This window comes from Bombus vancouverensis, chromosome 8, assembly GCF_051014615.1.
Source record: "Bombus vancouverensis nearcticus chromosome 8, iyBomVanc1_principal, whole genome shotgun sequence".
Lineage (NCBI taxonomy): Eukaryota > Metazoa > Arthropoda > Insecta > Hymenoptera > Apidae > Bombus > Bombus vancouverensis.
Genome location: NC_134918.1, coordinates 13,931,752 through 13,947,462, shown reverse-complemented (window position 1 = coordinate 13,947,462; position 15,711 = coordinate 13,931,752). Strand labels below are relative to the sequence as shown.

Genomic DNA, 15,711 nt, shown 5'->3' with positions numbered 1-15,711 from the left:
TTTTCAAATAAATCGACCTCGAAGTTGATCGATTAGTTCCTTTCCCGTCAGTATAATATTTCCAAGGGCAGAGTACCTTGCTATTACACACTAGCGAGCGCTTTTGTGTCGAGCTTAACTGGCGGCTTATCGTTTGGCACACGGCAGACATCGTTGCCGCCCATGATTGTTCCGGTCGGCAACCTCGTCGCGAGCACCGACTACGGAAGCACGAGTAATCTAAACCATACTGAAGATAACGGAAAAACAATACCAGGGCGACACCCTTGCCACCGTCCGGCCGATAAATTTTCAGCCAGCATACCGGAAGGGTTATAGGCGGACGGTGTACTCGAATCCCGATAAGGGACAGACGTTTAATCAAGGGCACCAAGCCAAATTAACCAGCACCGATGCCTCCCCGCTCCGCCGATCACCGCCTTTATTAGCGCCCTGACCAATAAAGCCTACGCAAATCTTGATAAATTACGATAAATTATAAATTTATTTTTATGAAACTCTCAACAAAGAACGTATTGTATTATTTAGTATTATTTAGTTTCGTAAGCAAAGATTTGTTTAATTTATTAAATAATACATATATATTGAAATGATATACTATAAGTAATTTACATATTTTGTATTTTTGTCTAAATTTCTTTGAATTTCCCATAAATATCCACAAAATAATTCATATTTCTATGCAAAGAAACGAGAGAAAATCATTTCGAATTTCCATAATTTCGTATTTTTTTAACTATCATAAATGTTCCCTATCTTCTACGGTAAACACTATCAAACTGTGAGAGTAATCACGATATCACATCCTAATGCGTATGTTTACCAATATTTTGCGCGATTGTAATTTGCCTTGCATTTCACTTAACTTATATGAGTTTGTATAAATCGTAACTTAAAAATGGTACGTACTCTTTTGTAGTTTAATTCATGTAATATCCGACAGCAAACGGCCTACGTCCGTTAAATAAATAAATAAATAAATAAATTCGGTTTCACTTAAAACAGACGGTTTTTCAGGAGCATTGGTTTCATTAAAGGATTTTTCGTTACCGTTATCGTTTTGCAAGATCGCTTTTCCTATCAGTACCGACTGATTGATTGATTTCCTATCAATAGACGGAGGAATCATATTTTGGTTCGATGTATATGTGATGATAGTAATATTTTTTAATTTACAGTAAAAGCAGTGGAGAGAAAATCCAGATCGAGTGATCAGTATTTGCCCGAGAAGAACCGTCTGACTTCTACAATATACGAGAACAAGTGTGAGAATGCGGGCGTTTTCAGAAGACCAAGATACTTCAAAGGATATGCGAATTAAATAAAACAATAGGAAAATTTTAGTGCGAACATAGTGCAAAAGAGATATGAACAAATAATTCGCGCGTCTGTTTGCTCGATTGATCGATATTTTCAGGGGCGTCGGCTTCAGCTTGTTACTATCAACGCAACTAACGATACGATGACGCGTTTGAAAAAGGACCGGAAATGGATAGTTTAAAAAGAGGGAATTTGGAAAAATTCATTGAAAGATTGAAATACGTGCGAATGAAACGTATTAATGCATGTACGCAACGTATCAATTGATTCAAAAGTTTCGACAGATTATTATTTCGAACTGCGTAAATATTATTCTAACACGATTAACGCAACGTACCTATAGCAAAACGTTCAGAGTTTCTCTGATCCGTTTCCAAAACTTCCACGCTGTGTTATATACGTTGCGTAGTATGCGTTTTATGAATATAACCATTATTAAAAGCTGACTCCCTCCCATCGAGCCCGGGCAATTACGCGTAATTGCGGGCCGGTAATTAGTAATTCCGTTTCGTGGGTCGCATCTGTTTAGCCATTGCGAGCTGAAGAACGGTCATCGTGTTAGCGCGTCGATCGTGGAAATGGTATTTAATGGACGAACGGTTTCGTCCTGAAGCCGGTTATAAATTATATCGGCCATATTATGGTATATTCGTCTCATAACACGATATGTTGTACGCGATGGCAATTTGTTCCCCATTATGCCCGGCTTGCAGTGCTTTCTATTACACATATAACACAGAATTGTACTTCGTCGTGTTGATCAGCTACAGTGCAAACCTCTCAGCGAATTTGTCATATTACAATGCGTAAAACCAGTCGGCTGGTTAATTAATCGCACGAAAGAAACGCTGGAACGTCGATAAAGGAAGCGATAAATTTCTGAGAATAAACGTTCACTTTCTAATATCTGTTTCTAGAAAATGTATTCTTTAGTGGTGATGAAATTCTTTCAGGATTGTAGCCGGAAAGCACCAGGAATTTCCTGCGGATATTCTACGGAATCCGGGCAAGAACGGAAGTCGGATACGGAAGTCACCGCTTTAAATAAGCCTGCAGTTTGCTTTCGCTTTGAAGCAGTGAGATAACCGTGTCTCATGCCAACAACTCTCCTACCGCAATGTCATCTTCTCGTCATCTTACTTTCATACTTCAGTTTCTTCCTGTTGGTCGACCTCCGTTTTAGAATCTTCGATCTCGTTTTAAAATTATCCGACTCTACTAGGTATACTTGCTTGATTTGAAAAGAAACAATTTTTAAAGTAACGAAATTGTAATAAACTTGCACCATAAAAAAACAAAATATTGATATTCATATAGAATTTTATAGCGACATACAGCTACAGAACCGGAAGTGATCGTTGAGGATGTAGAACAATTCAACATGTAGAACAATATTTAAGTGTATGGAAAGCATTTTTTAACGCTATGAAATTCCGTAGCGCGTTTCTATAGGTCGTATAGATAAACAAGAAAAAATGGAATTCCATATGCCGATGTGGCCGTAAAAGAATCGGTGAAAGTCGCAGAGGAAGCATTTGCCGAGTTCGAGCGCGTCGCCATCCTCCGGATATACAAGCAACTATCTCGTTCACTTGGGATTGTAGCTAACAGTTCGAAAGCACGATTCCTACGTTTTATCAACGGGTTTGTGTCCCGGCTAAACCGTAGTCCTGATCTACACGGAAATATAAATGTCATGCGACCTGTTGCGTCCAGTGCTTGCCCTGTTTGCACACCGTCGGTGTTACACAACCAGGCAAAGTTAGGGGTGCAGTTACCCCACGGAGAACTTTGGCGACATCCTGAAAATCTCACCTCTAACGATCGCTGCCTGAGTCATCGAATATGTTCAAAACGGTACGTAATTCTCTTCCCTATAAAACTTTCGAATAATTGTCATAAACGTCTTTAATAATTTAAATATTTCTATTCTTCTAATTAGCTTCCTTTTACGCTTCTCTTCTAATTAGACTTTTAAATGTGAAAGTCATTCGTCACTTCTGGTCCAGTTTGCATTTTGTTTTTATAAAATATTGGTATCTTCTTTAAATTGCTAATAGTAGTGGAGTTAAAGTTGTTATAAGATAGAGGCAAATATTCAAATATTTATTACAGGTAATCAGAAGTTTTATACATAAGTCGTACGAAGACATGCAAGTTGCTGAAATCTGCTTTTGGTTTACGACACGTGTTCCTTATTCCTGTATGTGTTCAGAGAGATGGATGGTAAAAAAAGGTAATAACTAATAGACTTTCGTATAAGCTTCTCGCGTGTATTTTCTCGTAAAATCTTGACGTCCCTGAGCCGTCTCTTTTTTAACCTTCCCTTTGATCTTAAAAAAAGAAGATCGGCGTGCGATAATTTTTCCATTTATAAGCACGACCATTTTGTATCGATAATACAAACTAATTTTCTCGTCTAAAATTCCATATCCCATCGACAAAACCGAACATGTGGGGATATGTCATCAGCACGTCCCAACAGATCGTGTGGTATGGCGATTTCAAATCGATTTGTAGCGTTCACTTTCAAAAAAGGTCATGCCGATGCGTGTAGTGAGGATGTACCGAGCGTCTCATAGGAAGTTTGTGTTTTTAATTTTACTTTCATTTTATTATGACGTAGGGCATGAACATACATCAAATTGATGCATTCCACTGTGGTGTCAGTGGAGACGTTGATCGATTTCGTGGAGCCTTGTCGATCAGCATAACGGGCACATACATTAATGCAAGGAGTTCTGAGATTCGAATTGCATCAACTTTGCGGAGGAGGAGTAGAAAGTTTTAAAGACGGATATAAAATTCTGTTTGTCTGGTCCTAATTAATCTGAGCGACTGCTAGGTTTCTTTAAAACTCTCATAAACTTCTGCAACCACTTTCGCCTTATAAATCTTTAGCGTAAATAATGGGAAATTATTATGAAATTTTCATTTAGTCAGAGATAAGATTATTTACAGATGCCAGACTCTGAATTTCGTTAAATATTTAACAAGCCGAATTATATGCAGCAGAGCAAAAAGTCAATTTAAATTTACGGTGTAAAAAAATAGAAAGGAGTTTGTATAACGGTACCCAATGGTAAAAGTTGTAAGTCATGCCAATTTCATTTCTGCTTACTGTCGAATACCGCTCGCCACTCCGAAAAATGAATTTTACTTTAACGTTACTTGAAAAGTCGTTACCGTTTCCTGTGGCCAAGTTGTGGCGGAACCAGGAAGTAAGAAAGAGAAGTTGTTAACTTTGTTCTACAGTTAAAATCAATAATTCTCTACATGGTGTGCAAGCTGTATGACACTTTGATCTAATATTCATAGAATATCATCGCGTATTTAATTATTAATATTTTAAAAATAAAATAATAAAATGAAATTCTAAATAGAGGAAAAATAAATCAGAACTCATTTCTGTCTTTGTTTCTAATAAAGAAACCATATTTATACCGTTCGAAAAACTTCAAATATTTATATTGAAATATTTAATAAATAACGTAATATCGTCCTAATTTTAAATATTAAAATTTAGAAATTCATATAAAAGCATTATATTGTTTTAATTCCAGATATTTAAATTTAAAAATTCATCGAAAATCGTTATTTTATTTAAGATTTCAAACATTTAAATTGAAATATTTATTGAAAATTGTCATTTCTTATTACATAATTCTCGGTATTTTTAAGTTCTTAAATCCTTACTTAGGTTGCTATTTACTTATGAAAATTGTTTAAGTAGGGTAATATGTAAACGAAAATGAGCAATTTCTAGCATTTTCAAGAATACCATTTAACGATCGATATTTCTTCTTCTAGTAAGTGATGTTATTTACAATGAATTACTTTATGTGTCACGAATGTTGTATAGGAAGATCCATACTTAGACTTTGCAAAAGACAATTTTGAAAAAAATTGACTAGATGAACGAACAGACTCAGTTAATACCTAATAGCCAATTTTCTAGTACATGTATTTTGATTTTCTAAGTAAAACTATGTGTTTTGGTAACGTTAGGTCAAAATTTCGCGTCCGTTTTATACTACACATTCAGTCCTTTGGTTTTTGTAAAAATCTAATGTTACATTTTGTAACTTTCTGTATAACTTAATTTTAAAATCGAACGGTCGAACTCACGAACGCTCTGTGGAGAACTACAATGGAGAAACAGACAAAAAAAATCAGCTATTGTAGTAGAGTATTCTAGTATTGTAGTATTGTATAGAGTATTGTAGTAGAGTAGCAATTGTTTCATAAACATTAATTGTTTGTCACATATTTCAACAAACAAAACTACAAAATATTATAAAATAAAATAGCAGTATGATACAAGAAAATGTTCAAGGAAGGAATGTATGGAGGATCTGATCTTGGTGTCTTCAGATCTCGTAATAAGTAGCTTAAGGATCTAAAATGAGAAAGTAATGGACAGTTCCCAGAGGAAGCGTTAGCTTTGTTAAAAACTGCAGATATAAGTAAATATACATACGAGTAGCTGTCTTAGTGATATTAGTAACGATAACATTTTTCGATAAATATTATTCATTTTCTGCATTTATCTTTATATTCATATATATTATCAGTTTTTTACTTATATAACTTTATATAACTTATATTACTTGTATATCAGTTTTTGTTCTAAATATTTCGAATTTGTACAGTTTATACTTTCAAAAATGTAAAAAATCTAATTTATCTTTAATAATCTATACAATTGTAAATTGAAACATAGTTTTTCGTGGTTAGGCGACTGTTTCAAAACACAATAGTTAAACAGCGTTAAATGCTTTGAATTTCACCAATTTTAATTAAAAGTCCATTAAAGGAAGACAGAAAATGTTGCGTCTGACTAGTACTTTAGCGGTATCCTTACAGGACAGACGGAGCACGTGGGAAGGCGCATGTGTAACAGAGGCAGGAGCACGTGGCTGGCTCGTAACGCGGATCGGTTGATTTCGGGTAGTTTCGTGAGTCGACGGCCGAAGGACCAGTGGCAGTCGCGCGCCGGCCGCTGCCTCGATAGGGTGTTTGTGTTTATGTCGTCGCGATGAAAATTCGACCGCCATAGAGGTTATGTTTACGCGTGCCGCGGGAACGAAACCGACCACGCATGCCCTTCTGCGTCCACCTTTTCGAAAATCCTCCACCGATCGTCACGTGTCCATCGGTAAATCCATCGATTTCCCACGACACCGCGTCCCTCGGTCTACGCAGCAGCTTGGCAACACTTGACACACGCAATAAAGCTTCGTGAGTACATTTAACCTGTTCCCTACTACGTTTTAGATCGTTTAAAACTGTGTAACTATTTGAATAAACGCAAACTTGTGAAAACTAAAAAGCACATAGTGTCAGTGTCGATCTTGAGTGACCGTTAGAAACCGAAATTAAATATGGCGACAGAATCGACCAATTAAATATAACAGTCGAATATTGAATTATTTACGCGGTATTGCTATTCGCGGTATTGAATATCCGGGTCAGAATATCTTCGAACATCCAATAGAGTGCCTCCATTCGAGTTCTTAAATAAGACGAAGCCAATAATATCTAACCTGTTTCTCACACTTAAATTCGTTTCGATCTCCATGCTCCTTTTAGTAGTAACCTGCATATATGAGTGTTAGATATTCTTATTTCCAACGTCGGAATATTCGTGCAATTTATATTTAACACTCCTCGACCTGAAAATTGAAATTCAGAACTGAATTTTTCTTCCAAACACGTGTGATTCAATATTACATGGTAAGAGGTACATACACATTAATAATCATCGAAATGCGAATCCCTCGAAATGCACGAACGAGAAACAGAGCGTAACACGCAGAATCTCGTAACATATCTGGCCCAATTTCTTGGTAAAACGAACGTGTCCACACTTGATTTGTTCGTCGGTAAATATCGGAGAACCGTGGCTCGCATGACGTGAACTATCCTGACACCGTATTTTTTCACGCTGTCTGTATTCGTCCGCGATATTTTTTCCACGTGACTTGCCGCGCGTTCGGCGAAACAAGGTTTATTTTGACGCGTGATAGGTTGGTCGGTTATCCCAGCCAACCCTGTGCCAACTGACATCGGTCGTGGTTGAAGTTCGGAGTGAATACACGTCGGAACAATGGCACGAGCTTTAATGTCGTTCGACCGCTTATACCCGGCGAGAGGGTCGCGACGAAGGGTATGGGCCGAGGTAAATTACGGTAGCAGGACGTATTTTAGACTTGGACCACCAATAACAATTTTACAATTGACTATTCGTCGCGCTTTCCTGCACGGCAGATGCATTGACGCGTAATTCGCGAATAAATTATGCCTGGCGAACCGGTACAAATGACGCCTGCCAAGCAACCCGTACGTAGTTTACTCCATGTAATTTATTTGAAGCAGCCAGCGCTGTTGATTCATTGCTACATTTATTACGTTTGGAATTTTCGCCATTTGTATTAGGTACTCGTAGTTGCTGATTGCTTGATAATTAGTTACACGTTTCATTGAGATGCTTTTTAAAGACCAATAAAAGAGTTTTTAATTTTTTTAAATGAAGTGATTTAGAAATTTATGAAAAAGTAATTTTAGATACAAAAGATATTTTATTCGCATAGTCTTCGCTATTCGTTAGCCTGTTGATCATCTTTCTTTCTGTTTCCTTTTTTTTTACGTGGATCAAAACGGAAACGTACTCTACCAGCTGCCGACAGTCCGTAGAGCTGCCAGTCGAATTAAATTCGATCCAGGAATCGCGCTTCCCCGTAATCAGTGCGACGTCAAATTTTTAAACGAAGGTTACAAGAAAACACGAAGGGAACATAGCGGGTTTCTTTATTAAATTTCGCGACGCGGCGAAACGTTGTCAGCCTTTTCTTGTCCGAATTTATTAAACTATATTTTTATTCCAAGTCACGAAATCGAAGTAACGTTGAGACAGAATAATGATAAAACTAGACTCGAAATATTAGCCTCGTAATTTTCCACGAGTTCTAGATTTATGACGGCAGAGGTGCACTCCGCCGAAATAAAAAAAAAGATAGATAGAGAGAGAGAGAGAGAGAGAGAGAGAGGGACAGGACTGAAGAGACCAACAACCAGCAAATATAAATTTTGACCGTCGAGCACAGACCGGATTTGATATTCAGTCAGGCGACGTATTTAAATATTTTACCCGCTTATTTCGTACGACTCGCTGCCTAATTTCACGAATCTTTCAATGGCACGTGACTAGATAACACGATCGATAAAAAAAGGACAATGCTCGCAATCGATGAAGCTATTGTAAGAGCTGACGTAACCATCTACTGTCGAACCTTTTGTGGAATCGCCCGCATAAGCGAAAATCAGTTCCCGTCGATCGTCATGCGAAATATTGCAAAATTCCTGGGCCTTTGATGCGTGTATATCTTGCTTCACAATTGCTTCGCGTAACGTTGCATTTTATAATGAGAATTTTTCTTTATTCATCTCCGATTGAAGATCGGCAATTTTTCATTTAAAAAATAAACTATAATTGTATGTCTTGTAATTTCTGTATATACAGGGTGGTTGGTAACTGGTGGTACAAGCGGAAAGGGGGCGATTCTACGGGGAAAAAAGTCGAAAATATAGAATAAAAAATTTTTTTTCATCTTTTTGTTAATTTTTCCATCGAGACAACGATCTACAGTGAGATCCGTTATAACGAGACGTGATAAAGCGCACGCGTACCGAGCGAAAATTCAAAGTCGATTTTCTCGAAAACAAAGCCTCAAACGAAAAATTTTTATATTATACTTTATATTTTCGACTTCTTTTTTCGCGTAGAATCACCCCTTTTCCGCTTGTATTATACCATCAGTTACCAACCACCCTGTATATTTTCAAATTAGTTTCAAGTTTGACCGATATAATCTCAATGGTCGTGTCTTACTACAGTGCTACTGAAATTTCTAAATATTTTATAATACACATACAACATAGACATAGATGTTTTATCTAGTAACTATCCAAATACTTTCGTGAGACAGTGTATATTTTTTCCCCAAAGAAATAACCATGTTTCTATTCGATGAAGAGGAAAGATAGAGAACTGTCGATCCAACATTTCCTCTATCTCCTTATCCCGAGGCTTTCTAGATGATCTCGGCAAGATGCTTCGAGCAATCATAAATCACAAAAGAAAGGGTGGCTGACAAAGGTGTTGAGCAAGGGGATGAGATAGAAGGGTCCAGATAGATAAAAGAAGAAAGAAGAGAAAAGATATTCAAAGCGTGGCGTGGGATGGATCAGTCCTTCTTCTTTTCTTTCCTAAACTTTTCTTATCTTCCATATCGGTTATTTTCTTCTCTTTCTCGATGCGATTAGAACGTTTTTATAGCGGATACGAATTATGGCCGGATGAAGCGACACGACGAAATTGAATCGAAGAAATATAAGATTCGGACCCCTTTTGTTTAACGGTCATATTATTTTCACCTGAAAGCGCAGTTAGCATTCGAAGAAAGGAAGACGTTATTTATCGGCAACGTGCAACTTTCTCGGCTGAACTGTTCTAATTACGGGTTGCCTAATTGCCGCTCGTTTATTTTCCAGCGAAACAATCCGGGATGTTGAAATTGCAAAGGTTCACCACAAAATTTACGCTTCTACCATTTCACTGTCTTCGTCTGGTGTTTGTTTAAATTCCCATTTCTATTAAAATATTTTACCAAAATATTCTATAGTCGGCAGTGTAAATAACCTCGGTCGAATCAACTAATGTGCTTACGTTCCTCAGTTAGCACAAATAGACGAGAGATTTAAACACCATGGGGAAGACATAAAAATCACTGTAGAACGTGATAATACTTGCCTCTCCGCGACTCACGATAATTTTTCAAACAACACACGCTTCAATTCGACCACCTCATATTTTTCTTCAGAGAAAATGTTATTTCCGTTTAACATGTAACCAGTATTATTCAGGGGAGAAAAATCGTGGGTGTAGACATCGAATTCGCATTGTAAAAACGTAGCTCGAACGCGAAAATGGAGCGAGCCCAAAGATAGTCGCCAACGAGTCTACGAGTCTGAAACAATCTTCGAATACACCAAGTCGCGTTATCGCCGGCCGAAAGTCGTTGCATTGTTTCTTCTGAAGCGACAGTAAGAAGCCACGCAACTTCCTAGAATTCCTTCTAACCCGTGAAACAATCGTTACATTGAATTAAAGTCGAATAAAAAGTCTACCAGCCGGACCAACTATCGATAGACGCGGCCAGACAATGACGCAATTTCACGGCTTTATTTTCGAGACACCGAATAACGTTTAATGAGGTACTTTCGCATCGATTGAACCGCTGTGTAGCTGGAATCTGGAATTCGCAATTTATACGCTTGAGATTTGGAAAATAAAATGATAGAGAAAAGATATAAGGAAAAGATATCGTTTTTAATGACGTGCGCCGCTGTACGTTTGATACGGCTTATATCTATTCAGAGTCGGACAATTCTTTGTTCAGGAAGAAATTGTTACTTCTTAACAGGTAACAAGTACTTGGTGATTGTCGTAGGAGGATTTGTGACTAACACGAGGTCGAGTTTACACGGTGGCCAATGGCCGAGACACAGAGTGAAATAAATTGGACGAAATCCCTAAGACAAATTCTTCGACCCTGCTATCTACGAGTCGCACGGTAGCCAACGGACTAACCATTTATCGAGTTGCCGCGAAAATAGAGAGCGATCGTCCATTTCTTTTTTACGGCTAGATAAGTGACATTGAAATTGCAGAAAAATGTGGATAAACTTATATCGAAATATCGTTTGTCCATTAACATTCGTGGTGATATTGATGCACTCGGTGTGTATCGCCAACTGTTGCATTTTGCTTTTACCGATTACTCGTTGTTGTCTCGTTTTGCCACGTTTCATAGAAAAATATTATTCCGCGTTGATAATGAACTAGGTGCTCTTGCATAATTTAATTAATATTATTAGCAACGCTTTAATAATCACAAATTAGAAATCGTAAATTATTGTTACTGACTTTCCTTGTATAATAGCGATATCTTTGATGATACAACAAACGAAGTTTGTTTATGCTCAGTAATATTCCTGGATTGATAAAAATAATGAAACAAGTCGGCGCAAAAACATTTCTAACGACAATTTTTGGAGGAAATTTAAATTTCAATAACGACAAAAATGCTGAAAGAATAAAATCAATCAACGGATAATACAAAAACGAGTGATTGGAAACGATTGAAAAAAGAGCTACTGATTACCATCGAACCAGTTCAAATATCGCGTTAACCAATTCTCGTGCGTTTCATTTCTGCCAAGCGTGGCGTGGCGCCCCGCTGCAAATGATTTCAAAAATGCTGAAATTCGGTGAATAAATTTCAATTTTACAAGGCTGGCGTTACGCTTGAGGCCAGGAATACACGTAAGCGTGAATGAGAATGTTTGCAACAATAAATTCCGACCTGGAGGGTGCTCCGGGTGTCGTGTGCAAAATGTAAATTTTGCGACAATGCTCGTAGAATCGCCGCGCGGCTTCTCGTTCTACGATCAATGAGAAACATTGCGTCTGGTTTGAGGCACGCAATACAAGTCACTGTAGCATATTCAGAGCAAAGTGAAAATATACCGGTATTTCATGGCGGGGCAGTCTCTTCTTTCATTCTGCATTTACGTAAATATAGCTGTAGCTGTTGAAAGAAATTTGGCACGTTTTCAGTCGCTGTGGTACCAATGTGAACTTTCTAATGTATAACTTGTAATCCGAAGTTTTCAATTGGCCAAGAAATATCAGCTCCCGGGTGAAAAAGTGTACGAGTTCAGTTCAGTACGTGAAAAAGTAAAAAATTTTGAAGCGCTATCTTAACCCTGAATTTAATGATCCTGTTGGGTCAATGAAACGCGTACATATTTTACTGAATGAATTCGTACTTTGAGCTAAGTACTTTAAACATCTTTATTAAATATAATTGAAACTGCTTGAAGGAATAAATGTGAATGAGCTATTTATGTGGAGGAGATGAAAAACGTACTTTAAAGCGTTAATTGGACAGGATTAAAAACTGAATGAAAACGGTTCTTATTATGTCGACAAAGATTTTCCTGGTCCATGTAATTTGCTACGATCTATCCGGAATATCGAATAAACGATTGGGCTCGAATAATTCAACAATCAGTAATTCTGTTCCACCGTGCTCGCACATCTGTTCACATTAATTTACGGTAATTACCAAGTCGACTTGTAATAAAGCATAAAGCGATATGACTGCCATATTGAGCCGATGCTTACTCCGCCAATTTTGCGTCGTAGTGATTATTTACGATCGCAGGATTGACAATTACCCTTGTTTCATAAACGCGTGAATAATTTAACGAAAGATCCGGAATCTTAAATCCTGGAGATATTCCATAGAGAGTTGTTAACATTGTACTGTTCCCAGAAGAGCTTAAATGTGCACGAAAAATATCACTTTTCTTGTAATATTGTTGTATGTCAAATTACTTTGAAATATTTTCAATTTAGTAGAAAAAGGCGTATTTGTTTGAAACGAATATTGTTTCGTGCAAAAAATAAAGAAAAATTAGCTGCACTAACGAGAGACTAAAGAGGGATATATGGAGAGGGAATTATGAAAAGCCGAAATCTTCTTTTTTTTTATAAAATACGCGGAACATTATTAAAATATCCTTCATTAAATATCCAGAATGGTTTTAAAAATGATTTCCTAACTTATATGGAAATTCCACTAAAAAATCCCTCGATAAAAAAATATATTTAAAGTCCAAGAAAGAATAAATTAATAAATTTAAAGAGCAACAGGGTATATGGAGCAAAGAAAGATTTAGTACGAACTATTCGCTGAAAGCGAGTTTAAGGGAACTCGTATTATTATCACGCGAAGTTTATACATTAGCGTCATCGCTGGGTGTACGGTGTACGCAGTACGAAGCGTTTTCTCCGGCGATTGTCGCGTTGTGGTCGCAGCAGCGAAATGCACCAGAGAACCTGCAAGCTCATCCGAGCTTTGTTAACTTGCTTTCAGGTAAATGCACAGGAGCGTCGTGTGTGCCAGCTCTCGGACGTGATTGGTGAGGTGGTGTGCGTGTAAAGGGCCAACAAGAGAGGCCGCAACGGTGAGCATTCGAGATGAGCTATGAATTTAGGCTGCCTGGTAGCCACCGTCTTCGTGCTTCAGCTGCTGTTCAACGTCACAGCGCTACCCTCAGTCGTCAAGATTGGTGAGTCAATTTGATTCATGATTTTTTATTCGTTTAAATTAACAATTTCGACAGGATAATCGCGAACATTGAATTAGTGCTAATACCATCGTTGTTTCAAAAGTCAGAGAAAATAAATTTAATTCATAATTCCGTTCGGTTCTTTGTATTATTTTTAATTCAGTTGTGTTCTTCTATTTTCTATTTCTTTGGAAAATTTCTGGAAAGTTTGAGGTAAATATGAACGTACCGTCATTTCTGATTTCAATTTTACGTCAATACTTTTTTTTAACACGTTCATCGCGTATGACACGTACTTTTATGTACGGTACCAACTCGTATGTCGAATTAAGAGTATGAATTAAAAGTTGGGAGAATATAACATTTCATAATTATTTATTTTATATAGCTACAAAATTTATAATGGAAATTCCTTGTTATAATTTGCCACTGTAGTAATTAAGAATCGAGTCCACGTTGCTTATTATTGCTTTAAATGTAGCATTTTTTAAAAGATGTTTAGCGTTAGTAAAAGCCTCAGAAATAGGTTCTCTGCTTATGGAACTCTCTATGATATAAAATTAGCTAACGAAACGTGGTCAAGCAAATAGCTATGTTATGCAACAGAGCAATCAAGGAACATGTCGATAGGGGCAAAATAAGCAAGAACGCCATCTGTAATCCCCAGAAAAGTACAGGGCAACAAAGTGGAGTGGAAAGGTCTTACATTTTAAGCGAAGAATTAGCGAAAGGTTGTGACGGTCTCGTTTCTTCGAGTGACGTCCTTTTGCCCGCAAACTTTACTGACTTTCTTTTCCCTCCTGACAACTAACTCTGCTCGCGAAAAATTACCCGTGTTCATGCACGCTTCGTTTCTTTCATAATTTACGTCTTGCTTAAATATTCAGAATTTCGTCGAAGTTCGTTATCGAACGCATTTTCAAACGATCGAAGTTCGATGGACGGAGGAAAGGGCCGAGCTCGTTAACGCAAAACGAGAGGGCGAGAAATAAAATGCGACTTGCCGAGTCGTTAGTATTCCAGCGATCTTAAAGTTGAGGATGTAACTCGATAAATTGAACTTCTTAATGCAATCCGACGAAGTTGCAACCGGGACAGCTCCTTCGTTCCACTTAGTAATATGTACGTGACCACGTTGTTCGAGCGAAATGTAGCTCGGATAGTTTCCCAGTTACTATATTTCTACCGTATACAATGGTTCGCGAAAGTATTCTTTTATGAATTGGATATTTGTTATACAAAACATTTTGAAATTTCATTAGCACTGTAATGGGATACGTCTATCGCGATTATGTTGGTCAAATTTGGATCAAATTTGCTGCATATTGCAGCTGCTGCTGTATAATGCTATAGCTGATGCGCTACTCTGGTTCAAATAAAAGTGTCTATGTATATCCCAGTAAGAGCTTTTAGATAGAAACGCCAACTTGGTCGAAGTTTACAGAGTATTACAGATCATACATTCTAGATTAGGGGCATTGGAATTCGTAAAAATGGACGTCGTATTCTTAAAATTGAACGCTTCGTAAATTCGATCTATATTTCATCTATATAGCCATGATAAACTCCAGCACAATCCATTTTCGTGTAGCTAGGTATTTTTAGATGTCAACAAGCGTATATTTCTTCGGCTTATATCGTGGTAATTCAGCAGAAAATTCTACGTTCCTGGCTCGTCCTCCGGAAATTCGGGTGTCGTTTTCAAGAAATATCAAACATTCTGATTCCGTATGATACCGACGAAACATTTAGATTTCAGTAGATATCATCGATCCGGAAGTCACACGCCATGAAATGTTCGATATTTGTCTTACAGTATGATGCACCGTGTCTCGTGTCACCTATCGTGCGTCTCGCTAAATCTTGTTTCGCCTCGCGTTTCCAGTGAAATTGAATTTCCATTGCTGGATGCCCCTGGAGGCATCCAAGTTTGGTACGCAGGGGTCCTTTAGGCATCAGAAACGATCCTATACCGGGACGCACTTAGGTATCGCAAAGAAAGGGGTTAAAGTCAATTAATTAGACACGATCGATACTTTTCATTGAATGGGAGCTTTCAGTGGAGCTCAGTGAAGCTCGATGAATTTTAATAAAGTTTCGTTGATTATTTTGGCTAGATTCGCGCAATTATATCGATATTTAGAAATTTTATTTCTTTTTTAAATCACTCGTGAATTTTTACTGAGGCAC

The 15,711-nt window shown here is 37.5% G+C and overlaps 1 protein-coding gene across 9 annotated transcripts in view; it reads left to right on the top strand.

Moving 5' to 3' along the window:
• Positions 1-6,293: 6,293 nt before the first annotated feature.
• Positions 6,294-15,711, top strand: part of LOC117155869 (glutamate receptor ionotropic, kainate 2) — a 115,169-nt gene continuing 105,751 nt past the window's right edge. For 5 of the 9 annotated variants that reach the window (XM_033332342.2, XM_033332339.2, XM_033332337.2 and 2 more), the window contains exons 1-2: positions 6,296-6,561; positions 13,326-13,521. In XM_033332342.2, coding sequence (XP_033188233.1) covers positions 13,437-13,521 — 85 coding nt within the window. In that variant the 5' untranslated portion in view covers positions 6,296-6,561; positions 13,326-13,436. Of the gene's footprint in view, positions 6,562-13,325; positions 13,522-15,711 lie in introns of all 9 variants that reach the window. The other 4 variants (XM_033332341.2, XM_033332340.2, XM_076620944.1 and 1 more) reach the window with 2 other exon arrangements.